General features: G+C 32.7%; 1 protein-coding gene across 1 annotated transcript; it reads right to left on the reverse strand.

Moving 5' to 3' along the window:
- Positions 1–8,547: 8,547 nt before the first annotated feature.
- LOC130440515 (uncharacterized) lies at positions 8,548–22,683 on the reverse strand. Its single transcript, XM_056773741.1, has 2 exons — positions 22,352–22,683; positions 8,548–9,212 (listed from the first exon to the last, which is right to left on the reverse strand). The coding sequence occupies exons 1-2, from the start codon at positions 22,444–22,446 to the stop codon at positions 8,945–8,947; spliced, it is 363 nt and encodes a 120-aa protein (XP_056629719.1). The 5' UTR covers positions 22,447–22,683; the 3' UTR covers positions 8,548–8,944.
- Positions 22,684–27,685: the final 5,002 nt, after the last annotated feature.

The raw sequence follows: 27,685 nt of genomic DNA on the forward strand, positions 1-27,685 counted from the left end.
TTTATTTCATTTATTATTAAATCAGAGGCGGGTAAAAAAACAATTTTGTGCACTTGTATATCGTAGGGCTTACTGCAAAAAACGTCCAGTTTTGTCAAATTTTCAATCAAAAATACAGTTAAGTACGAAAACTTATTTTGAATGTTTTTTGAAAAAACATTGAAAGAACCTGGACTCGTAAAAAATAAACAGAATTATTCAAATACGGGAATATATGTATGAAGAGTTATGTCAGTTGCTGGAGAAAATAAGATTTTTTGATTGTATCTTTTCAAATAAGCCATTTGGCAGTGGTCTAAAAATATGCGAAAAATGTGTTTCCAGACCCGAGCCCTATTCGTCCGTGGTCTATCAATACAGATTCTGATTGAAAAACATTAGTCAAGATCAGTTGAAAATTACAAGAGAAACATACCGATGGCCTAGAATAAAAACTTCGTATCTCAAAAAATAGCTAAAATAACTTTTACACGTCATTAGACGGATAATCTCGTAACTCACAATATTGAAGAGATAAAAAAAATAATCTCAATCGTGCTGCGCTCTATCGAAGAAACATCTAACCTTTCTCTCAGTAGTCATCTTTCTCAGTAGCCATTCAGTAGGTTCAGTGATCAACAAACCTTATGATAGTGAATCTCCTTTGTCAAATAGACCTATGAGCAGTTGAATTGTGATCAGATAAGTATAATTTCTGTTCTATAATATTGACTAATAAAATATTTCCTCTAAATCAAGAAAGTTTTTGTTAGTCCAAGTTAGGGTTTACCAAGGAAAACCTCGTTTAATTGGCCATGCCATAGTGTGAAATACTCGTAAGTCAATGATAGTAGATTTTCACATTAAAAGATCCATAGCCCCCTAACTGACAGCATTTTACCATTGAGTTACAAGGATTTTTCACGTTCTTGGTATCAGGAAGCTTCTTTACACTGTATGTGAACATTACGTTTGAATTTTTTTAATGATAAGACCTATTTCATCAATCATAATATAATGAATATTAATCTAGGATACACTACATTAACTTTTATTGGAAAAGGCTTGTCTTCGTGCCATGTTTTTGGAATCATTTTTTATGCAGATTTTATGTAATTGAGAAAAAGTGTACTAAAGTTCTAGAGCGCTATTTACTGATATTTCTACATTTAACATTATTAAACTTATTTTTAACTCTTTTACAGCTATACCTAGTAAAATACTATATCCATTCTATAATCTTTTACAGATAGCAGATAAAAAATACAATTCAAGAGGCAGTGGGTTAGTGGATTTAGCTCTGAAACAAACTCAAAGCGAGAAGCTAAAGAAAAATGTTAGTGAGAAATTTGTATGAATGTGTTTTGTATTATTTCTTGTGTACTTTTCTCATGTTAAATAACATTTCCAGGTGGAAAATGTCACAAAGCCATAACTTCAACACCGTCAGTCTCAAGAAGAAACCAGCGACCCCATTGTTATTGTCGTACCAGCAGACGCAGAGGGAACTTATAGCATATCAGAAAATTTGATCAGAATTTGATATAGACAGATTGACTCAAGATGAGGCTACTCAAAAACTCGATTTGTAAATCTGTAAATACAGAACTGATCTCCAGTCCTTCCGTCATTTTAAATGTAATTTTACAAGAAACATTCCAGGCACCATCAGGATATTCGCCACATACAAATGAGTGCCACGGCTAAGAGATGATCTTCAAGAAAAAAATGACCGAACGTATGAACCAAGTTCAAGTGAATGCGATCTGGTCGAAAATGAAGGAAAGGATCCTTGGAATATAATTGACGACACCAATGGATTGTATTCGAGCGAGTGTGATCAAGATGAAAATTATACCAAAGAAATTTGTCGAAAACGCAAACGGGCCAAAAAGGGAAAAGCAAATGAGAATTCATGGGTAGCTTTCATTAACAAAATCAAAACAATAAAAGAAGAAGAATCCAAAGGACAAAGAAATAATGAAGATGGAAAAATTTTTTTTGATATAGACGAAACAGAATTTGATATAGACATATTGATTCAAGTTGAGGCTAGTCAACAACTCGATTTGTTTCTAGATACAGACCTGATCTTCAGTCCGTCGGACAATTTTAATGTAATTTTGCAAGAAGCATTACAGGCGCCATCAGGGAATTCGCCACATACAAATGGGCCCTGGCTTAGAGCTGAGTGAAGAGTCTAAACTTGAAGAAAAAAATGACCGAACCTATGAACCAAGTTCAAGTGAATGCGATATGGACGAAAATGAAGGAAAGGATACTTGGAATATAATTGACGACACCGATGGATTGAATTCGAGCGAGGGTGATCAAAAACGAAAACGAGCCAGACGGGGAAAAGCCAATAAGAACTTATGGGTAGCTGTCAGTAACAAAATAAAAAGAATGGAAGGAGAATAATACAATGGACGAAGAAAGAATGAAGATGTAAAAACTGTTTTTGACGTTGAACGACAAAATAGGCAGTTAAAACCACGATGTTCTTGTAAAATAACTAAAAGAAATAAGTTCAAATGTATACTTATCACAGAAGAAAGGAACTTTTTCAATATTTTTGATACCTAGATTGGGTACAAAGAAAGATTGAAGTAAACAACCTTGTCATTTGGACACATGTCCATCAGACAACTGTACCCAGAACCGAATTAAGATGAAGTAATTCCTTAGAATATTACCTGAAGCAAAATAAAAACGGAGTCAGAATTCGAGTGTACAAAAAAATGTTTTTAAACTCTTTTGGCCTGGGTGAATGGACGATTCGAGATTGGGTGTTGAAAAACCAACGTGAAGGGCTAAATGGGAGAAATCTGAGCAGAAATGATCAAACAATTAAAGAAACTGATAATACTCAAAAAACAAAACAGAACAATCAGAACAAGGTTGTCTGGAAGCTTATAAATCAATTTCTGGAACTCCTCCCAAAATTAGAGTCACATTTTTGTCGAAAGGATACCACAAAGCTGTATCTAGAACCGTTTTAGTAATTGAAAGCACAATTATTTCGAGAGTACAAATTATATTGTACATCAGAGAGAAAGGAAAACTTGGTTGAATCCTCTTTTACATTTCATGAAGTTTTCGAGCCAATAAATTTGACACTTTTTTCTCCTAAGAAAGACCAATGCGATTTATGTTGTTCCTATAGACAAGGTTGTGTTTCTGAAGGTGAATACAATATTCACATAAGAAAAAAAATGAAGCTAGAGAAGAAAAATCTAAAGATAAGGAAGAAAGCGGTCAAGACACTGCAGTGTTCACATTTAAAGTAAGTGAATTTAAAGTAATTAAGTAATATTGAGTAAATAATTTCAGTAATTTTAAGTAATTCCAAGTAATTTTACGTAATTACGTAAGTAAGTAATCAAGTAATGTAGTTTTAAGTATTGCAATTCCAAAGAAATTGCTCTTAAAAAAAGGAAAGTACGACAAACCCAAGTTTGGTTCATCTTTGGCTCAACTTGCCAATCTTCGCAAAAATCTGCTGATTATCGAACCTAGGCCTGATTTCATTGTCGTTTGGATTTACTCTTGCTTGCCAATATTTTTACACATTTCCAAGTCCCCATAAAATTAAGGATACTACCACAATCACTGTTATCGTTTAAATAACTACTAAAAGAAATTTACGCTTATATATATATATATATATATATATATATATATATATATATATATATATATGTATACAGTGCTTTTCAGATAAAAGTATCCACCTTTAATAACTTTTGTAATACTGGTATTTAGAAAAAATCCAAAAACACGTCAATTTATGTTGGAAGGGGCAAGCATTATGGCTTATTTAAACTTACTGGAAAAGCCACCCCCTCACCCCTAGCAGCATCCCCTTTATTTTTTTAAATTACTTTTCATATTTTTTATGTAAAATTTGGATACTCCTCTTTGAGCTGATTTCAAAAATGTATAATACTTGTAGGTTAAAGTGGTTAGTTTATGAGATAAACAATTTTTCTTTTAAGAGCACAAATTTTACTTATTATTTACTTTCACCTTATTTGCCTGTACTAAAATGGGTTGTACAACAGTTCAAACTCTTTAATCTTTTTAACTGTGCTATCTATTATGAAGTTACAATAAGTGTTCAAAATGAGTACCATTCACTTCCATACAATGGTATAATCTATTTTGAAATGCCTCTCTGACATTGCTTAATACGGCTGGATTTAATTGTCGACATTCATTTTCTATCCTCTCTCGTAAATCATCCAGATATTCTGGTTGGGTAGCATAAACTTTTGTTTTTAAATACCCCCATAAAAAGAAGTCTAGGGGTGTTAAATCCGGTGACCTAGGTGGCCACTCCATCATCTGCCCCCTTCTACCTATCCAACGAGCGGGGAATGTTTCGTTTAAAAATTGTCGGACAGGCATAGCATAGTGTGGGGGAGCTCCGTCTTGTTGAAATACCAGTAAATCTTCGGAAAGGTTATCATCATTTTCTATTATTGTTGTAATACGTGGGTCAACCCCTTCCCTGAGTAACTTATGATATCATTCACCATTTAAATTTCCGTTGATGAAGAAAGGTCCGACAATGTGGTCACCTAGGATACCACACCAAACGTTTAACTTTTGGGGATGTTGTGTATGGAATTCACGCATAATATGTGGATCACTTTCAGCCCAATATCTACAATTATGCCTACTTACTAAGCCATTTAATGACCATGAGCATTCATCAGAAAAGCAAATATTGTTTAACAATTGTGGATTGTTATTGATAATTTGCGTCATTGATTCGCAAAACTCTAGACGACGATCAAAATCATCTTCATTCAACTCGTGCACCAACTTAACTTTGTATGGGTGGTACTTGAATTTATGTAGAACTCGGAAAACTGTAGAAGATGAAACACCGATCGCTCTACTTATTGTTGACAACGATTGGGGTTGTTGAGCCTCTAAGCTGACTTGCCCTAAAATTGCCACTTGGATTGCTTCGTTATTTACGAGTCCCTCCCGCTTATGCACTTTATTGCAAACAGACCCTGTTGTGGTAAATTTCTCCATCAGTTGAATTACACACTTATGAGTTGCATGTCTTCCGTCATGTAAATCGTTAAATATTCTAGCAGCAGCTCTTGCACAATTATTATTTTGGTAGTATAAACCTACAATTTCAATTCTTTCTTGCAAAGAGTAAACCATTTCAAAGAAACAAAATAAATAATGTATCAAATTACACTATCAATAGTGACTACAAATTCTAGTTGACAATGACAAACTTTAATAAAAAGTAGAGTTTTTTGTTGTTTGGATTTTTTAAGTAGAATAAATAGCACAGTTAAAAAGATTAAAGAGTTTGAACTGTTGTACAACCCATTTTAGTACAGGCAAATAAGGTGAAAGTAAATAATAAGTAAAATTTGTGCTCTTAACAGAAAAATTGTTTATTTCATAAACTAACCACTTTAACCTACAAGTATTATACATTTTTGAAATCAGCTCAAAGAGGAGTATCCAAATTTTACATAAAAAATATGAAAAGTAATTTAAAAAAATAAAGAGGATGCTGCTAGGGGTGAGGGGGTGGCTTTTCCAGTAAGTTTAAATAAGCCATAATGCTTGCCCCTTCCAACATAAATTGACGTGTTTTTGGATTTTTTCTAAATACCAGTATTACAAAAGTTATTAAAGGTGGATACTTTTATCTGAAAAGCACTGTATATATATATATATATATATATATATTGAATGATATTATAATATTAACTTTAGTAATAAAAAATGGAAGAATAGGACACCACAGCTGTGACGAGATCTAATTTGGAACCAAACTCAGTTCATCCTTCAATTTCCAAAGCTGGATTTTGTAGTCTAGGACAATTCCTAGTTTATTATTTAGTGGTTAAAGTTATGTATCACAATTCTGTGTCCAGGATTAATTAGCACAGGCACTCTTGGACCAACGCTAGTAAATCATAGAAAAGACAGATTCTAAATGAACAAAGATGAGTTAACTAAAGGAATAGCCATGGACCGATGTGGTTTTCCAGTGTTAAGCTAAATATAACCCTATATACCAACTAAGAGGACTTCTGTAAGGGTACCTGAATTATTGCAGTATAATCTCTTCTTCGTAATCTCTATGTGACATATTAATGATTAGTTTGTGTAAGAAGTCATCGAACTGATAAAAAACAAATGTTTTTTGTTTATCAAGTGCAACGATGAACGACGAATTATTCTCCATTGACCATTTAACAACACTTTAGCCAAGCAAAAGATTCATTCTGAATATTTTGTTAATTACGTTATATGACGAAAGTTATGGAAATCTGAGAATATTCTCCACAGTCTTTTTTTTTGGTATTTTGATGCTAAATTTTCCACCCTAAGTGTCTACGTCTTCTCTCTTCTTTATTTACCAAAATACAATGCTTCCTAGAGCGTTCAAAAGAAAACATAACATATATCATAGTTTCCATTAATTCACGAATGATTTTAAATAGATATTTGTATGCCAAGAACTGAAAATGCTACAAACTTAATGATATTTGCAATGTCAATATTAATTTATTATTTGCAAAAAGTAATGTTGATTGTACCTCCAGGACAATTATTGATATTTTATTGAAATGGATGCAGATGGAATATACATATTCCATCTCTACTAGATGTTGATGGAATCTCTGTAGATGTATTTGTGATTTCGATACAATTTGTAGATGTGTTTGTGTTTTCGGTAGAATTTGTTGATTGATTCGTATTTGTGGTGGAAGCAAAATCATCGAAGTGAAACTGTCAACTGTCAACATTAAAGTGGCTAGAGTCACTCCAAAGTGTGTGTTTTGTTGTACAGAACTACACGGAAAACGCGAAACGCAACTTTCGGTATGTAAATGAATACAGAACGAACAACTTTCAGATGGCGTCGTCTAAAAAACATTTCTAGTACACCCGGTATTTATAAATGGATATTGGGGGTCTAACGCTTCATAATAAATATTATAATACACTTATAGTTATAAATGAAATGTCAAATGAAAGAGTAACTTGAATAGTTTCACCGAGAAGCTTAAAAGTGTTCAATGGGAGCAGCTTTCATTATACGGCTAACACCAAGCCTATAACCTAGTTTTTCTTCAATAATTGTTGCAACATCTGCTTCTATCCTATTTCTTAACTAGGTAATGTTAGCTAGTAGCGAAGGCTTTGTCATTAGGACTTTTGCGACCAATCCAACTTTCAGATACAATAATCTTCAACCAATAACGATGCTGTTCTTGCTGGAAAATTCTGTTTTGTAGTCATATTCTTCCAACCAAGGGAAGAGCAAGTGAGGTAGTGTATCAAGGCAAGAAGTCCCAGCTGCAGTTGTTTCATCAATAAAGAAAGACCGGTATACTTTGCGCGGGGTTATTGCACAAAAAATATTCATTTTATAATTTCGTAGCACCTGTACCATCTCCAGAGGATTTTCTAAGCCCCAAATTCGAGCATTAAGCATGTTACTATATTCACTTATGTGAAAAATTGATTCATCACCATATTAAACAAGACCGATAAAATCTTCATCGTCACGTAAAATTTCAATAGCGAAGTTGCTATGTAATCTGTAGTCTCAAAACTATCCAAACAGTCGTCACTGAAATCACTGATTCACGACTAGCCTACTTAAATAGTTTCTTTGGACTGCAATTAAACGAATCTCGTTCAACAGCCTCTTCATTAACTCTTGTTCGTCCCGTGCACTTCCCTTTACAGGGGCAGCCGGTGTCTTCAAACTGATCATTACAAATAAACTTAATATGGGATGTTGCTGTTTTGGGAGATTGCAGCGCAAACATTGCGTGCACATGCGCTACCAGGACTGGTTGTCACTTCTTCTTCTTCTTTCTTATATGGTAGGTTTAAAACCTGCTTCTTGTTCAGTTTCGGCCTCCTGGATCCATATTGTCACACCATCTCTTTCTCGGTCGCCAATACTTCTTCTGCCTGTTTGCGATTTATCCCTTGCGATACGCATTAGTCTTTCGCTTGTCATTCTGCTGATGTGACTATTCCATTCTTGTTTTCGTTTTAGTACCCAGTCAATTACATTTTCTAAATTGCACGTATATCTTATGATTTCACTTCTTTCTCTATTTAAAAGTGTTTCCCTGCTATTTTCCTAAGTACTTTCAGTCTCTAGTAGTTTTTTGTCTTAGTTGTATCAGGTCTTGTCTCTGCTGTGTATGTCATTATAGGTCTAATTGTTGTTTTATATATTCTGCTTTCTGTTTCTTTTTTAAGATGTTTATTAATCCAAAGAGTGCTGTTGAGGCATCCTCATTCTCGACATCTCCGTAACTGGTTGTCACGAGTGCGCAAATTTTTGAGCCTCTCTTTATTAGACAGATTACTGATATCATTTATAAGTGTAAGTTTAATATTAAATATTATAAGTGTTAGTTTTCTGATATTCATTTATAACCATCCAATATTCATTTTATATATAGTTATAGGTCCTGTTGCCTGTGCTTCACACGTGCGTGCTTTTCAAGATAAAATTAAGAATGCGGGTAATTATTAAATGAAAAGCAGATGGTCTTTTTTATAAATATATTTTATATAAAAACAGAGTCATGGTTATCACTAATCAGTCACGTTTTAATAATAAACTATTTACATATTCGCCGTTTCCTCGTGATTGATAAGCATTGTCAAAATGGTGTAACGAAGATTCGAGGTTACTTAGCACAATTTTTGAGAAGTTTACAAGCAAATTGTTAGTTTCAACTTCAATTTAATATCTACTTTCATTTTCAATTGACTTTGTTATTCATTTTTTAATGTGGCGTTATTTAACGCTTGCATACTTCGCAAAAATACAATTTTTTGTACGATAAACATTCCGTACATAAACTTATGCGATTATAGTATTCATATTATTGCAACCTACTCATTCAAGAAGAGATACAAGTTCCGTGTCATATTGTTTTGTTCAAATAGCCATTATGGAATAATCTTTCCATTCTTCGGGTATACATGATTTATCGTTAGCTAACAGTCTTTGTTTGTGCTTGAAATAGGTTTTATTGGGGACGCCTTTGGAACAAACGCTTCTCAGGTGTTCCTCTTCGGATGCGGAATAAATCTTATAGACATCCATGTAACACACAGGTTTTCCATTCGTGGATATGGTAGTATAAAGATGGATAAAATGTCGTTTGTCTTTGCCATCACCTTGCGGTAGACACGTGGACCGTTCACTGTAACCAAAAAGAAAATCATTATAAACTTCTAATGCCGAAAACAACTAATTTTACAGCACCATAGATATATCAGGAGTAGTTTAAGAGGAAGTGACTTTTTTGAATAATAGTTAAGTTAAGTAAACTAAGTAGTACCGTTCATGACATAGATTAGCCCTGATGTAACAGTTCCAAGGGGGCGTAAAGAAACACGCATATTTTTAGTTAATGATAACCAATAGTCCAGTTGTAGCCAATTATCATAGATTTGAGTTTGGAAAATCGATTCTATAGTTCTAAGGAGGTTATTAAGAGAGGTAATTAATTCCCTGAGGATGAACGAAAGCTTGACAATATATTAGAATTAGTACACTTTGGTGTTCAATTTTGCTACAATGCCACATTCACATAGTTGCCGCTTCTCAAACATATTATTTTTGAATGTTTGAATTTGTTTTTATTTCTAAATGGAATTATCGAAGTACAACTTACTTTATATGGCAAAATATGGAAAATTTCTACGCCTTTTTAACTAAAATAGTCGACTAGAACTTTGTTATATGTCTATTAATACATTTTTGAAATCTACGTAAATTTTTAGTATACTTTTTTCGAAAAATACATACTTTTGAGTTATCAATTTTATTGTTAACAATTTGACCGTCGCAGACCCTTTTTTTCAGGAGTATACCGTTAAAGATATGGTTTTCTGTTCGGCTGCTTAAGCAAAGTGAGACATATTTGAATCTATGTTGGAAATTTTTTCATTTTATACAGGGTGTGTATAAAAAGTGTTCAAAGTTTAACATCATAAATATCAAATTTCTTTATTTTTTTAAGTAGAACTACCCGGCTTTTTCTATTTTAATGCATTCGGGGGTAAAAAATGAGACTGGACGAATATATCGCATATTTCATATCTAGCAAGTCCACCCCTGCTTTCGTTTTATTGTAGTAACAAACCAAATCAGTTTTGTTTTTTCTTCTGACCCCTGTGGTGCATCTTTTTATGCACAACAGAAAGCAAATTCATATAAGGTTGATCCCACTTTTCTGTTTGGAGATGGTAAGAATTCAGGAGGTATTTCCCTTCTATTTTTTTCATAGTACCAACATATGTTAGTGATCGATCTCCAAGGACATCAACATACACAATACCATAAACAATAAAATACGTTATGCGACAGTTCACAGCCAACTGAAGGTTACAAATAACAATTGACGGGAAACTACAGCTACTGAGCGAGAGGAAACGGATGAACTATAAGGGATGCCAATTTCGAAGAGTCAAATTTCCCATCTGGACTCAGAGACCCGGTGATACGGTTAAAGTGTTAATAAAACAATTTGGTTTGGAAATATAAACAAAAATATTTCAGATATGACAAAATAATAAAAAAATATATGTTCTGATTTTTACAATACTTTTTTAGCTCTGTTAGTTTATTCGTATTTCTGTTTAGAAGAAGTTTTAAATACAATCAATTCTGACGAAGATGCTGACGGGGATTACATTCCAGTATTGTTCCAACACTTGAAAAACTCGCAGGAGTTGGAAGGGAATAACTTCGAACGAAATAATGTTGTCACCGAATAATTTCATACCTTACCAATTGGCACAACAGTTTTGGCTTCCTCGAAAAATCGCCTACAAACTGATATTCTCGTCACCAACGTTATCCATCCTTTCACATTCATTGTTTGTAAGTTTTCGTGAACTTGATCGGTCTATCTGATACGGGGTCTATTTCTTTTTATACTGCTGTATATTGTGGCATTAATGATCACTCCATTTCTTACATGTGTCCAAACCATCTCAACCTATCGGTTTTAATGAATCGAACCATGTTTTTATTACCTTGTATTTCATATATTTCTCTATTATTTCGGTGTCACCAATCTGCCTCGTTTATTCTAATTCGTATATTCTTCTGAAAATTTTTCTTTCGAATGATTTTTACAGCATCAATCTCCTTACTTCATTTTCAAACCTAGTTTGCGCTAAATGTTCTCCTTTATTAGAAAATTTGTAAACGTACCTAAAGTTTCCTTCCCTTTTTTCTGATATATGTTATACATAAAACCGATACTCTAGATTGACATAGATATTCTCTGCTTGCTTTAATTTGAAAATAGCTATGTTATTTCGAATAATTACCGTATGACGTGAGTCAACCTTCTCTGGTTATAATAAATTGAAATACATTTCCAGTGAATCAACTAATCATATCATGAGTAGAAAAGTAGATTGTAAAATCTGTTAAATTTCCTCGCTAGTACGTAGTTTACCAAAGATTGTTTTGAAACATATTCTCCAATAATCTTATCTGACACTTCCGGTGTATTTTAAATCTAAAATTAATTACGTATTTACTCTCGGTCGTCCATCCACGGGTAGACGACCGTGACACATTCAGACATTATGGGGTCTGTGAGGAATAAATTTAAATTGATCACTTTTGTTTTTTAACCAAGTTATTTTAACATAAATTTGATTATTACTAAAACTAAAGGAAATTATTGTTTTTATATGAGATTGTTAATCGACTAGAAAGCTATAATTTCATCACAATTTCTTTGTTTTCAATAAATTGCGTATAATTAAAAATACATATTACGAAAAAGTAAATAAATACGTACAAAGAAGTTACCATGATCTTGAATACATGTAACATACAAAGTTACGAGGATGGTCTTGTCCTTTTACCTTTAGATGTTTCCTAGACATTTTTTTAATAAGAATCGCCAAGCTCCTCAAAATAGTCATTTGAATCCGACACCACCTCTACATTGTTGGAAAATCTTTGACCGTCGAGCTATTTTTTCAAGTCTGAGGACAGAAAATAATTCGAGGGGGCTAAATCTGTCGAATCGAGTGCATGAGGTAGCAATTCAAACCAAATTCACCAAATAAGGAATGTGTGAGCTGGGGCATTGTCTTGATGAAACAACTTTTTCTTCAGGAACCAAAGGCGGTCGTTTTTACTTGATTTATTAGCTCCAATGTTGCAATAAGTTCGCATGCTGCTCGCCATTGATAGTATTTCCTTTTTTGAGATAGTCAATGATAATTATCTTACGCATCTTGCCTGCAGATGGAACGGTCTTTGCCTCTTTTGGATCTCCCTTTTCAGTCCATTGTTTTGATTGTTCTTTTGTTTCGGGTGTGAAGTGATGGACCCAAGTTTTATCTATGGTTATAAAACGATGGAAAGACCTTCATGACGATGTTTTTGTTCCATTGTGAGCAAACGCGGCAATCATCTTTCGCACATCTTTCTCATGTATAAATTGTTAAGTCAATAAGCGATTTACCGCACTTTTTGAAATGCCTACTATGTCTGCTAGCTCGCGCTAGTTGACGATCATCCAGTACCGCCTTGTGGGTTTTCTTCAACATTTCAAGAGTCGTCTTCACGGGTCGTATGGACTCGTTTAAACTATGCTACCCTATATGTTACTGGTGATAATGAAGGAGTAGTATCACCCAAAGTAGAATCTACTTCAGCTTTTATATTGGTTGAGCTAAGGCCTTTAAAATAAAAGTATAGTATAACATAACGATGACCAATTTTTTTCATGTTTACAAATTCACTGAAAACCTTCACTATTGATGGTTTCGAAGCAAATACTAAACTCAAACTTGGAACTTCTGTTGTATAGATTGTGTACTTTCTAATAGTGTGGTAAGTGGTAATTTTCTAGCAAGTACATTCGAAATATATTAAGAAAGAAATAACTGGTAAGTAGTTCAAAAATGTTGTTATTTATTGATAACTCACAATCTGCTTTAGCTAAAATTTATTAGAGCATAAGAGAGTTTGCATAAAACACCTATCAGTGTCAGAGTCAGTGCAGATGAAAATGATTTGAAAGACAACGTAGACATCATGGAAAGTTCATTTTCGACATTAACGCTCTTAAAAATGAGTTAAGGAACACTATGAATCAAATCAAGCATCTCGCTTTGATAAGTATAGACTACGAATTTTCCCCATATGGAATCTAAAAAAGTTACTTTTAAAAATTGATAAATATTCATAGAGTTAGAGTATATCTTTGTAAAAATATGATATACTTTTTATTGAAATAAAACTAAATAATTATCTGTATAGTATCGGTTTTCAATCATTAGTTTCTTTTAAAATTATCCCCAATCGCCCGCAAATTTCATTTCTGGCTTCTTGAACTTGTTACAGCCTAACAGGGCCCATAGTAATTCACTATAATTAACAGAGTTGGATGTGCAAGGAAACTTTTGATTTTTTGCGGAAAAATTTGGTCAATTTAACGTGTGAAGAAAATAAATATCGGCAAGCACAGATATCAACATAGCTTGTGTTTGAGATGAAACATGTTGATACTGATCTGCTGCAGTTTCAATATAGGACATTTTTTCATAAATTAGAAGAAATAACTATGCATATGCCTTAAAATGAATTCAAACTCTTATTTTGAACTAATTCTTCATGAGATGATGATTTCGGTAAATGGACCTCTGCCAACTAAATATGACAGTATTGTTGTAGAGTACATATCAAAATTTTTCGTTAAACAAGGCAAAAGTACCTACTGACTGGCATTTGTAGGACGTGGTTACAACATTAAAAATTGGATAATATCAGTGGATAAACTGATGAAATTAAATTCGCCCCTATGTGAATCTATGTGAACTCCATTTTTAAATAGAACTTTTCTTTTAATGCGAGCTTGGAGATACTTTTTTTTATTTTCGGTTGCGCAGATAATTTTATACAAGTCTGGCTATTAATTGCCCTGTAGATGGCAAATGAATGTTTTAAGTACTGAATTGTTTTTTACTATAACGTAATTTAGAACACATAGTATCTTAACGGGTCGTTGAAAGAATTTGCTAGGGACACTGCGCCTTCTCAATCCATCACTGAATATATGAGGCATATTTGCTATCATCCAAGATACTGAATAGATAATTACCTAAATACCTCTTAAAATATTTACATACTTAAATTATCAAAAGAATTAGATCTTATATATTAAAAAAATTGATGATTTCCATTCCGAGTCCGTTCAGGCGTTCTACCCAACCGATTTGCTTAATTTTTTTTTTTCAATGAAAGGTATTGATACACAGATCAGCTATCAACCATCGGATTTCAACTAATTTTCACCATTCCCATGTTATACTCAAATGCGATTTCCCCCTGTACATTAATTATGGGAGTAGGGTTCTATTCAAGATAGAGACTTCGTTTTGGTTTAAGAACACTCGCTGAAACATCCTCTTTCTTTTGAGTTTTTGAACACTTAAATCGGTTGAGTTGGAGAAGAGCTAGGCGCGGACATTCAATGTGGAGTTATGGATTTTTGTAGGTTTTTGGCAATTTTTCTACATTCAAAGATCTATATCTCAGGTTCTAATATTGCTACAGAGTTCGTTCTTTTCTATTATAATGATTTCTGATACTTATTTAATGGATTCGATGCGAGCGAAGCCGCGGGTAAAAGCTAGTTTATTATTAATTACCACTTAGTTTTTGTGACCTTTTGTTGTCAAGGACAACAAAATTAGTACAATTAGTTATTGGAATTTTTGTAAAGTAATAATAATTATATTCTCAATTGGTGGCATTGTTTGCAAATTGTTCACCTATTATGTGTATACATTTCGTGACATCACCTATTGATTCACACATTTCATAACGTATCGAATCCTCGAGATTTGTACCTGGGCTCCAAGTGAAGAACCAAAACAATCAAGATATGAGCAATGTAATAATGGAAAAAATATAATTATCGTAATAGAGCAAAATAAGGATGTTAAGAGGGAAGAAAAACACAAATTCACAAACTATGATATATCTACGTTAATGTAAACAAACTAAATGTGAAATTAATCAGTTACATCATAGATACATAAAATCGAATTTAAGCGGCGCTGCGTTAGGAACACAACTATAAGCTTTGTCTATGACTCATTGATATTTATTAATGTTTTATATGTTTGAATATTGAGAAAATCAGGATAATTGTCGGTGGGAAAAAGGGAATTGTTCTTCTTCTTCTTATTCATTTTTAAGATCTCACGATCTGTTAGTTTCGCAGGTTCCTCTGTATCAGTTCCTGGGAGGTGGACTGCCAGCTGTCTATCCACCTCTTAGGTTGTCGTCCGGGTTCTCTTTTTCCTTCCTCCTTCATTCTTCTCACGTGGGCGTACCAGTATCTTTTTCTTTGTCTCTTGTTTTACCCACTATAGTCCTGAGCGTTTTCATTTCGACTACCCGATGCATGCTTTTCGTTTTGTCTCGCTTTCTCTCTTGTTTCTATTCCGTATGTCATGATTGGCCTGATACAAGTCTTATAGATCCTAACCTTGCTATCCTTTCGCATGTATTCATTCACCCATATTGTATGCCTTAAGCAGCCCGATATGGCAGTCATTTTGTTGATCTGACTTCTTATGACCTTCACTGGGTCGTGATAACTCGACAGGTCCATACCCAGGTATTTAAATTGTGAGACTTGTTCGATGATTTTGTCCTGAACTACCAGCTTACTTCGTAGCTCTTTAGCAAAGGTTATGCTTTTCATTTTTTCGGTGGATATAGTCATGTTCATCCGGTTCATCGCTTGACTGACCTGGCAGAATTTTTATAGTTCCCTCCTTTCTCGCTGCGATACTGCAGAGCCCTGTTTTTACAGCAGATCCATCAATCCCAATCCTTTTGAAAAGTCTAGAATGTGGGATGGCTTTAATTGCCAGATAACTTCGTCTTCTATTCCATACACACCCAGGTTTAGTACTCTGAAGTTTTTCTGTGTTTCACACTTCGAGAGAATGTGGATGGAGGTTTCGTCCTCTGTACAACAAAACCTGCACGCCGCATTGTCTGTGACAGTGCCCCTATAGAACTCCTATTAGTATTCGTAGATTGTTCTTAGGTGGGTTCATACATTCAACAGATCAACTCTGGTTATAGTTTCTCGGAGTTTTTACCTTTATAGGTTGTCCCAATAATTGATGAGACAGGCAAAGACTCTTCAGGGAAACTAAAACCACCTTATTACAAATCTATGGAAACGATGGCAAGATTGCATGGCTTGGGCTTCAAATGACTTCCTCATCTACACTATTCTCCAGATCTGGCTTCCAGCGATTTTTTATCGTTTTCAGGCCTCAAGAGGATGCTCGCGATGGAGATGACTTCTCCAATAGTTTTTATTGAAAAATAAAATCTGTCAAAAAAAGGGTTTTTCTATGTGGGCCTAAGAACTTTTTAGTCCACCTGTCACTTAAAATATTGCTCGTTCATTTTTTTATAAGTGTAATTGAATTAATTATAGATATGAACAACCAGAGAAAGAAATGATACAACTTTCACAAAATACGAATCATAATCGCTTCATTAAGCAACTTGTTTATTTTTTAAAGAAACTAGAAATTGAGAAACATGTGATAAATTATGAATGTGTGGTTGTTTACCAGACGTTTTTTGTAGCAATTACATTCTAATTGTCTCAGATATATGTAATCTATTATTTGATCAAGTCTGACGTCAAAAAAGCGTTACTTAAAAAAGAAACAATATGAGAACATACTAATTTTTATGTAATAAATTTATAAACAAAAAATGTATCTAAATCTAATCACAATTTTCTGTTAATTTGTAAAATTGAGATATTCAATATCTATAAATATTATCCTGGTTATTTTAATATAGCGGAATGATCCTTGTACTTGAAGAAACTGTCTCATTAATTTTTATTTCAATTTCCTAATATCTATTTCCGTCTGCATTTGCGACGTCATCATTCGATATTAGTTCAATCTGAATTTATGAACTAAAAATAATGGTTATATATATATGTATAGTAATTTAAAAATAGTAAATTCCATCTAGCATCGATTAATTTCTTTCTTGAAATCCGTACTTCTAACTAACGTCTAACTAAGACTATTATAAGATGTTTGTGGTAAATGACTGCTACAGAAATTACCGCACTATTTATTCAACTCACTCTTGGTGCATTCTATTAAGCACCCTCGACAATTATGTTCATGACCACGGTCTTTCCCGTTTTGTATTGTGTACTTATTTAATGTTAAAAACATACTTATAGTAATTAAGAGCCTTTCTTCAGGTGTCACTGATAATCCTAAATGTGTGTCTTTATGTCTTAAGTAAGTTTGCATCGGATGCAACAACTCATAACATGTAGGTCCTGATATTTTTGACAATTTTTTTTGATTATTTTTTTATTCGTTTGCAAAATAATACAAAGTATTCGCTCTTCTCCATTCGATTAATTATTAGGAAGTAATAGTTACTAAATGCTATTAAATCAAATATTTGCACATAGGCTTGGAAAGGTAGCTCCATTGATATTACTTCTTATTGACTAATTTTGCATTCTTGTATATAATCATCTTATATCTGAAACTTTGGTGACCACTTTTGCTATTAGTACGTTGTCTTGGTTTCCTATTTGTTCGTTCTATTATTCGGTTATGTTCAGATACACATACATAGGGAGTGTTGATAAGATTGATGAAGAATCAGGAGGAATTTGCTAAATCTTCAGTACCTTAGATTGACATCGCCTAAGTTGGATTCCCTATGAGTATTTAGGGTAGCTTTATAGATAAACAATTTGTTGGTTTCTATTTTTGTCCAATGATCTAATACATTTGACGAAACTTAGAGTCTAATCGTCTTCTTTAATTCTCTATATGTTTTCTTCATGTGAGTTTCTCGAGCGATTGGAAATCGTGGGTGGTTTATATCGTGGACAAACACGTTGTTGTTGATCTGTATTCGCTACTTAATTCTTGACTCAAATTGCTAGTCTGAAAATAGAGCTCAAAATTGTCTGTTTTATAAGATTTGAGAAGAAGATACACCTTGTGGAAGGATTGAGAAATATATCATTTATTGGTGCGTTGGGAGGTGATATTCTCGGAATCCGACGTGGCGCTCCTACACGAAGTTTGGGATTTTGGGATGTTTGTTCCATGTATATTCTTTTTAGCAGAAGTTGCTCAGTGATTTGCTTACTGTAGGTAGCAGGCTAATAGATCTATAAGATAATAGCTCGTTTGAAGGCTCACTTGGTTTTTCCACTATTATAATCCGACAAGCTAGTTACTACATGAGCAATTTTCCTTTACATTTCTGCACCTCTATCTTCACAATATACTTTTCCAACATTGTCATCATCAGCATCTCTTCCTTCATAATCTAGTTTTTTAGTGCATTTTGAATAAAGTGTGTTGTATTGAAGTTCATATTTCTCAAATGAAGTTTCGTTTTAGCTTATTACTCCTTGGTTGTTTGATCGATATCATACATAAATTCTCGTTATAACCCGACGGCAGCATAAGAATTCACTCGAGTCCAGCACTGACTTTTCCATATAGTATTTAATTGGATTTATCTTCTTTTTCTTCACTAGATTCATCCTTGTATGATATTACGGTATCTAGATATGTGCAAAAACCTACTATGTCGACTTATTAATCTGTTATTATACTTTTATCCTTTTTTTGTACAAATACTTCCTTGCTGGTTCTTTCGACCTTAAGACATTGACCAACACTTTCTTGAACGAGTTATATATAATCGGTAGGCTAAAGTTCTCATAATTATTCCATATATACTGTTTAGAATTATCATATTAATCAAAACGTTATTATCAGAAGTTTTCTGTAATCTATAATTTTTTGAAATATTGAAACAAGTCGAATATTTATTTATAACTTCAGCTGTTTAAAGGTCGAATGAAGATCATTTAGTATAACATCGTCCTATATAACGACATATACTTCTTTCAATAACAAATAAAGGAATAAAAAAAACATTTTTGTAGATATTTCAATGTTGGAAAATACTTTTAGTGAATGGTCACCTGATATAACCATTCAATTAAACTCAGAATCTAATTCCGGAATTTTTTTCTGGCGAAGACATCGCAAGTATCATAAATTCAAAAATGTTACATATTTTGTGTGGTCACAAGCCAGTATTTTGGCAACTCATGCAAATTAAATCATAACAAAGTTTAAGGAATAGATTTTTTGATGATAAAATTGAATTTTTGAGACGAAATTTTTACTAAGCAAAATATTCATACATGACGTCAAATCGGATAGTAATTCGCGATAAAAATGGTCATAATTTAAAATACACAAACTTAAAAAACGCTGTTTCTGTCAATATTATTTGTGTAGACCTACTAAGAGTAATTGTTTTAGAAGAAGATACAGAAGGTATTGGTTGAACAACTATAACCTTGAACCTATAACCTTTTATCTATAAATTCCATGAAACAAAATAATTACTCAAGTTTCCAATCAAAAAAGATACCGCATATTTTGTTTATTGACAAACCCATTGAGCCAGAAATGAGCTTCGTCACTGAAGATGATTTTGCTTTTCCACAGCCCAATCGGAGAACGTACGTCGCTTTGAATGGTCCATCGACTTTGATTCTTGAGTGAGCCTGATCTTGTATGGGTGTAAAGTAAGATCCTTACGCAAAATTCGCCATAAAGTGGTCTTGCGATGACCAACTCTTGAGAACGCCATGAAATTGATTGATTTAGATCATATTCATTACGAGATGATAAATGTTATTTATCAGTAATTTTGAAAATTAAGTATACAGGTATAAACATGTTTGCCTGCGTGGTGTTTGGAATAGCAGAGTTGCAGATTGGTTCAGCTACGTTCTTAAATTTTCTAATCACAATATTCTTTTCCTGCTAGCACACCTTAGTTGGAATTTCTGGAACCGTTGGTTAGGATATTCACTGAACACATTACTAGTAGTGTAAACAGTGTGTTCATATTGGCCTTCAGGGATCCTATGTATCAATACGTAATGGCTCTTATTACGCATTACGTTCCCAAGATATTCTTATTATATTAAATGAGTTTCTGACTTATGGGGTTTTCGGTACATTTTAGTATACATACAAGTATTGAGGTAGCATGTGCGAAGAACATCCATACTAAATTTAGACTTCGTATTCATCATATTTAACATTCATATATACAGATAAACTCAAAAGCCTTAAGATTAGGTCCAGATTTGAATGTGATCTCTCTAGCTCTTAATAACGGATACAACTATCAAAAGTTCTTACCATCACTTGACTCTTACACGATTAAAATCGAAACTAAACAAAAATAAAACATTTCTGTAGTATTCTTATTATTATTATATTATATCTCAAAGTAAACAATCGACCTGGAAGCTTTACAGACTTTAAAGGTCTTGAAACGACTACAGGGTCGATTTCCTTCATTGGTTTCAGTGGATTCGGCTGAGGATACGCTTTCCTCAGTTTATGAAACCACTTCCAGCTCCTCAAATATCGTCATAGCGTCTATGCATTTGAAAAACGAACTAACACGATCTCATAAGGGTTTAGTTCAAAACAGGATAAGAACTTGTTGGCTGTTTTACAAGAACGACATATGATGGTAGTAAACTATGGAGAACAAGGCGCATATTCGTCCAATTTGTATTTATTAACCGCGTCTTGAAATTCTACTCCCAAGTTACAGACTGCTGGCTCAATAGTTGGCAGGTAGCTAATTGATAAATGGTAATTGAAAATCAGACTTGCAGAGGTGACGCCGATGGTTGTATAAGGAGTTGTGCGGTAGTTCATAAAATACGCATCCAACTTTACTGACTAGTTTCTCTTTTTCACAACAGCAGTCAGGACAGTCTTTTTACCGTTTTAAAAAACCTTTCTGAGGATCCATTAGCTTCTGATCAGTGAGATAATTAGTACAGTTTCAATAGGACAACGAAATTTAAGACGGACTAGCTAAAGAAGCTGTCACGGATTTGTAAAATATTTAGATAGAAAACATTTCTTCACATTAGAAGTGGTGAAAAGTTCTGTAGTTTCTTGAGAATATATTTCACAGAATCTTAGAGGATATACACAAAGTTATTAAAAAAGTATTTTGTTTATGATGAGAAGCTCGATATGTCGGTGTAGTGTCCATTGTATTCAATTGAAAGACAACATACAGGCAAAGTACCTGCGTAGTTACGGCATAACAAAAAAACAAAAATTTTGGTGAAATAACTATGTTTTAGATACAGAACACTATCAGGAATATTGGCAATTGATGTAATTATTATCCAGCTACGAAATACCTGTAGAGATCCAAAATTTCCAAAAGAAATACCAAAAATGTATCTTCAATCTATTCCGTCTTTTTTGAAGATTTAGGCTTCAACCAATGCTATTCTTTACCTTTTTCCTCCAACCGATGAATTCCAGAGTCAATTCCTCAATAAATCACAATTATTCCTACCAACCTCTTTAATTGTAGCAAATATTTTTGCTTTTAGGATTTTTTTGGTGTTTTGATTTCTCTCATTTTCTGTTTCAAGTTCAAACAAATACAGACTTTGGAATTTTACAAAGTTTTCACTATTCAGCATGTCCACGATATCCATTATATTCTTTTCTGTTTCTGTTTTTTTGGAAAGGTACATGAAATTGAAAATAACATCTATCTAAGATCCTGAACAGGTCTTCTGAGGTGGACTTTTTCATATATTTTAAAACGATGCGTCTCTCTATCATAATCTTTACAAAAATAGTATTTTTAGTTATTTAGTATTGTTTAAAATAAAGAACTAAATAACTTGAGAAGTAGACAGGACAACGAGAATTACAAAATTAATTAATAGAGTTCAAAATATATTAAAATGAAATTAACATGGTATTCGAAAAAATTGAAATGAATATGACGTTTATTAATATCGAACCAGAATTCGAATTTTGATTCACTCATTTTTAATAGACTCCTATTATAGTAAAGGAGTTTGCGATCAATATCATTCCAAAAATCAATAAACCAAATTAAGAAATTTGATAAAAAAATTCTTTGTTGGATAGTAAAATCATAAAACCCACCTAATAACTTATTTCCAAGAAAAGTATTTATTAGATCGGTAGGTAGAACATTAAATTTAATTTAGAAAAAAAAACCTGTTAAAATCAGTTGTGTTTGTTGAATTTTCTCTCCCACAATCAAACTATTCTTGTTTCCAAATTTATTCAAACTAATTTTAAACTATTTCGGTTAGACGGACAAGTGTCCGATATTAATGAATAATTCGTAAAATTTGAAAAAAAAACTACTCACATCTTTTTCTCTGGGCACAAACTCTTGTAAATGACATAACCAATCCACAAAATTTGCAAGATTATGCCGTCCATCACTTTCACTAAAAAATTCATTTCGATTTACATCTAACCAATTTGACACAATAAGAAATTTTTTCGGAGGCTCCAGTGCAGAAATTAAAAAAAAACGACAAAAATATTGACAGTTTATCAATGTTTGCGTTTCGTTCGCGATCTAAGGTAAGAATGAGTTTGACAGCACCAACGATGATTATTTAAATCGGACTAACAAGCGCAGATTGTGGTTTTAGTACATATCTGATTGTGTTGCTAACACCATTCCACGCCAACAAGTTTTAGTACGTGGGCCGAGAGCAAGTACACATGAACTGTGTCTACAATGGAGTTAATAGGGGTAATAGGATAGAAATTAAATCTGATAAACTTCTATTAGTGGAAAATATGTATGAAATAAACGGTCAATAACAACTACTAGCGTTCTAGAGAATATTTGAGTAGGAAATTATCACTCCGAAAATACTTAGTCATAGAAATCATTCTTTTTAATCAAATAACAAATTTAATTCCATTGAAAATACTGTTATAGAATGACATATCTATCCAACTTGAGTCCACGATTATTTGATTATAAGGTAACATCCCAGTCACGCAACCATCAAAGTATTTTTTAAATAAAATTCATACATGAAATAGTATTTAATTTATATAATAATAACAATGTTATTAATATAATTAATTATTTTCATTGTTTTCATCTTCTTCATTAATTTACTTTGGAAATCTTCTCCTTTTTCCTCTTTCTTTAATAATAGGTCTAACGCCTGTTTCTTCTTTGATATCTTTTCTCATCCTGGATCTAGATGTTCATTCCACCTCTTTCGTAGTCGACATCTACTCCGTGTTCCAATTGGAGAGTAAAGAAATTTTTGATGAAATTATGAATCTTGTCTGTTCCTCTCAGTACAATATTTTAGTGAAATTCGATTCCTTAATATTCTGTTTCAAATAAAACTTAACGTTAATCAATTCACGCGATTTTTGCTTTGTATAAAGCAATCAAAAGACGGTGAGTCCTGTGACAAAATGAGTAGTTCGACTCGTGTGGATATTGAGCTTCTAGTATTAGAAAAAGTGTGCCTTGATTGTTGATTTTACTTGTACTCCTTCATAAGAAAGAGTCCTGATGAATTGACATTCCAGGCGTCTGCAGGTAAACTTGATGTTCATGTGCGTTCCACGTCTACCATGTCAACGCTATAAGCGAGATTTTGTTGAACAGTGATGTGATAGTATCGACGACTTTTCTTCTATGCTTTAAACTGTCCAAGTTTCGGATTCACTCTGGATCGTCTATAAGTCAAATGGTTCTTGTCTGATCTTTAGTTCTTAATGAGGACTACAAATATTTATGAAGATGCCTTAATTATTTTGGCCACATGAATATGCCAGGACTTATAAATCCTCCAACAGGCGAATTTACGTTGAACGTGATATTTTATGTCTAGACAGGACCAAATCCCGAACCGCAGCACCAGCCTTACTTGTAAAAACATTAGCCTTAAACTCAATCAAATTGGTTCTACCTGATTCTAGAATGTTTTCAATATCGCTATTGATAGTAAGATGTTATCGACGGCGAGGTTAAAGATCCTGTTGGCAGTTTTGTAGATTAGATCAATGATATGCAAGAGAAAAAATGTAAATGATAAGATACATTTTTGGGAGAGTACTAAGCGAAGATTACAAACCATATGGTCTTAATTTATTTAGAAGGTTGCATGCCAGACCCGTCGATAGGTTTCATAATGTCAAGAACGATTGCCCAAAATTCTGCATTCATGGTTTATTATACAAAGTAAAAAAAATGTTATTGTTAATTGGAAGTTTGAAAATTTCATCTAATCAGATAAACTAACTGAGTTGGTGAAAATAAACTATGGTGGTAACAAATTTGATACATCCAATGGAGTAGCTTTAGAACAAATAATGTTTTGTTGAATGAAATTATTGAGGTAACAAGCTGCATCAAAAAATGAATATAAAATAATCTAATGTAACATTTGAAGAATATGAATTTTTATGTAAACTTCTCGATATAATCAGTAGGTTCTTGGTGAAATACAATATTTCAAATCATGTGAATGGATCTAAATTGTTGTGAAATTTCTCTTTGAGAAGTGCATAGTGTGAATAGTGCAATGGTGATTCATACTGGTTTTTGAATATACTTTATAATTCAATAATAATTCAAAAATATTTCCGTGGGCGGAATAGAATCCGTGTCTCCTGATGCAAAGTTATTCTAGATCTATTCCATTCACTTATTCCTAAGCTAATACTGGTTATGTATTCATGATAATTTAAATGTTAATAATAATTAAATATTCTTATAGAAAATTTCAAATTAGAAAGTGCGATGTTTTCCATTCCAAAGTTCTTTTTAACTACGACTATTAAAATTAAATAATAAAATAATTCCAATAACAATTAGATCTCCTTCGATGTTTTGAATAAAGTTTTTTTCATAATAATCGACCACGAAACCAGTAATAAAACCTCTTCTGTATTCACTCTTCGTCACCCTTTGTTTCAGATATAAATAGAGGTAACTGTTTAGGAATTTCGTGTAGAGGTTGTGTATCTTTCATATAAAACTGGTTCACGAACATCTTTCCATACAATTTAACTCTAATAGTTAAACTAGATAGTTGAACATTTGATTTGCTACTTTTACTAAATCAATTCTGTTCCTAAATTCAGTAAATTAATCTTTCACTTAACATAAAACCGTAAGATAACATTACATAGTTCAGAATAGCCAATTAAACGTAACTTTTTCGATGATTCTCTAGGATTTTCTTTAGTACCAATCTAGTTTTTTAGATTAGTACTCGCGACGGATATCACGGATAAATATTGAAAGTCACTTTGTGAAGATACTGATCACAAGAGAGGATGCTGTGACTATAGTTATATAACAATGTTAATTTCAGATCTTATCTTTCAATCAACATTTGAATTATAAGTTAGAGAATACGTATAATGAAGTAGAAACAGATTTCGACTAGAATATTGCGTAAACAATATCTTGGAAATAAATACTATGATAAAAGCAACGAATATATCATATCACAAAGAATCCAATGGAAATGAATGGATAGGTAAATATGAAAATGATTTAGTAAATGTTAAGGAACATTACTCCTAAAGGCGAAATAGCTTAATTGACTAGGTTGAAAAAATATATCAAAAAAGATTAGACAATGCAAAATGAGGGAAAGAAGCAAAAGATTCAGCGGTATACACGGAAGAACTTGGCGATAAAAGAACGCGGGGCTGTCACACTCATGCCATTATTTTCATTTTCTTAATTAATTTACTTTTAGTGAAGAAACCTTCACCTTCTTCCATAATAGGTCTAACGCCTGTTTCTTCTTTGATATATTTTCTCATTCTGGATCTAAATGGTCACTCCAACTCTCGTGGTCGAAACCTACTCCGTATTCCAATTGGAGAGTAGAGAAATCTTTTGATGAAATTATGAATATTCTCTGTTCTTTTCAGTGCAATATTTTAGTTAAATTCGGTTCCTCAATATTTTGTTTCATATAAAAATTAACGTTAATTAATTCACGGGTGCAAACTGGAGAGGTTGAATCTTTTTACAAAATAAGTAGTTCATGTGGTGTGGAGATGCCTTAGGATATTGATCTTGAGCTTTTAGATTTGAATTAGTATTTGGAAAATATAATTAATTTTACAGACTTCGACTAGAATTTTGCGTAAGCAAACAAGAAATGAATGGAAATTAATAGCAAGATAAATAAGAAAATATTTTTATAAATATTGGAGAACATTAGAAGCGAAACAGCTAAAAGCTATTATGTCAACAAACGAGCGCGTAGAGCCAGGTGCCGTAGGAACGGATACGGGAATGACTTTTTCATAATATTTTCTCTATTTCGGCTTGTATTCACATTATTTATTTATAGAAAAATTGTTAAAAATATACATTAGAGAAATTACATCGTAATGTAGGTAGTCGGTTGGTAGCACTGATTCATGTTTGACAGTTAACTTGAAATATTATTTGAATTTGAAATTTTGTTTTATTCAAAAAAACTCATCCTGTAAACTTCATTTATACAACCAGAATTGCAAGGCGTGGCCTATACCGCCATAAATAATTTACTACTTGTTGAATAAAAAAAATATGAAAAATTTATGGCTTGTTTTTTGGATATTATCACAGAATATGTGTTAATTGCTTTTTTTGATGCCATCAGTAGAAGTTATAAATACTTAACAATGTACCTGACTTATTCCACGTTAAATTAAACGTAAATGATTTGTTAAATATTATGCATCGTCCCTTCAGCTGTCAACATGAAACAGTTATTCAGGGACACCAACTGACTATAGAAAATTACCTAAAATCTTTTAAAAATGATGTCCATTCACACAAAAAAATGCGTGTGAGAATAACGTTGTTCTTTAACACCGACTTCATTTAAAATTCGTATTTTTTTGTTTTTAGTTCCAATTTGATAAACTGAAGGCTTCTGAGGAATTTACTTTAGTAAATTTTAATATAAAATGAATAAGGCCAAGATAAGAGCTTTTATTTGTTTGTAATTCAGTCATGTTTGCCTCACATCTTTTGATAATACAGTTTTTCTAACGTTTATAGAAATACTATTAGGAAAAACTTCCTCACAGGTACACAATTTTCTTTAAAACACGATTTTACATTCTTGTTCTTTTTCCCAATGTTTAATTTTTGCTCATTTTTTCACACAAATCGAGATGGAAATACCTTTTTTGGTATATTTGTACTAATTTTAATGTAATCAAAAAGTGGAATATTGTGCCCCACGTGTTGCTTGTGATTATCGTGAAAGATATTTGAAAGGCAAGCAGCTCTTAATTAAACAATGAATGGAATATGAGGTGAGAAGTTTGCAATACCAAGGATCTGCCAAGAATCAAAAGACCAAATGCTACTTTTGCCAGAAAAAATGCAAAATCTATCCTGATCTAACATATACGATCTAACACGACCAGTACCTGAGTCACCGACAAATTATCGCAAAGAAGTAGATCATTTGTCGATACAAATAGAAGTAATTCCGATAAGGACAACCAAAACACAATCTCAATACTACAGAAGATTTTAACGACATAAATTTTCCAAACAATAAATCAAAGATTTAGCTTGAATCAGTAGAATTTTGCTAGATGATGTCAATATCACGGATCAGTGAACTAGACATGAAACGTTTTTTACATAAGAAGATGGATTTGTTTTTGTAATGACATAAAAGATGTGTAC

This window comes from Diorhabda sublineata, chromosome 2 (genome assembly GCF_026230105.1).
Source record: "Diorhabda sublineata isolate icDioSubl1.1 chromosome 2, icDioSubl1.1, whole genome shotgun sequence".
Lineage (NCBI taxonomy): Eukaryota > Metazoa > Arthropoda > Insecta > Coleoptera > Chrysomelidae > Diorhabda > Diorhabda sublineata.

Bases quoted from the DNA above. Each gene is read 5' to 3' on its own strand.
- LOC130440515 (XM_056773741.1), bottom strand. From the start codon at position 22,446: ATGAATTTTTTAGTGAAAGTGATGGACGGCATAATCTTGCAAATTTTG. The intron at 9,213-22,351 runs GTGAGTAGTTTT...TTTTGGTTACAG, and splicing joins TTGTGCCCAGAGAAAAAGAT to TGAACGGTCCACGTGTCTAC.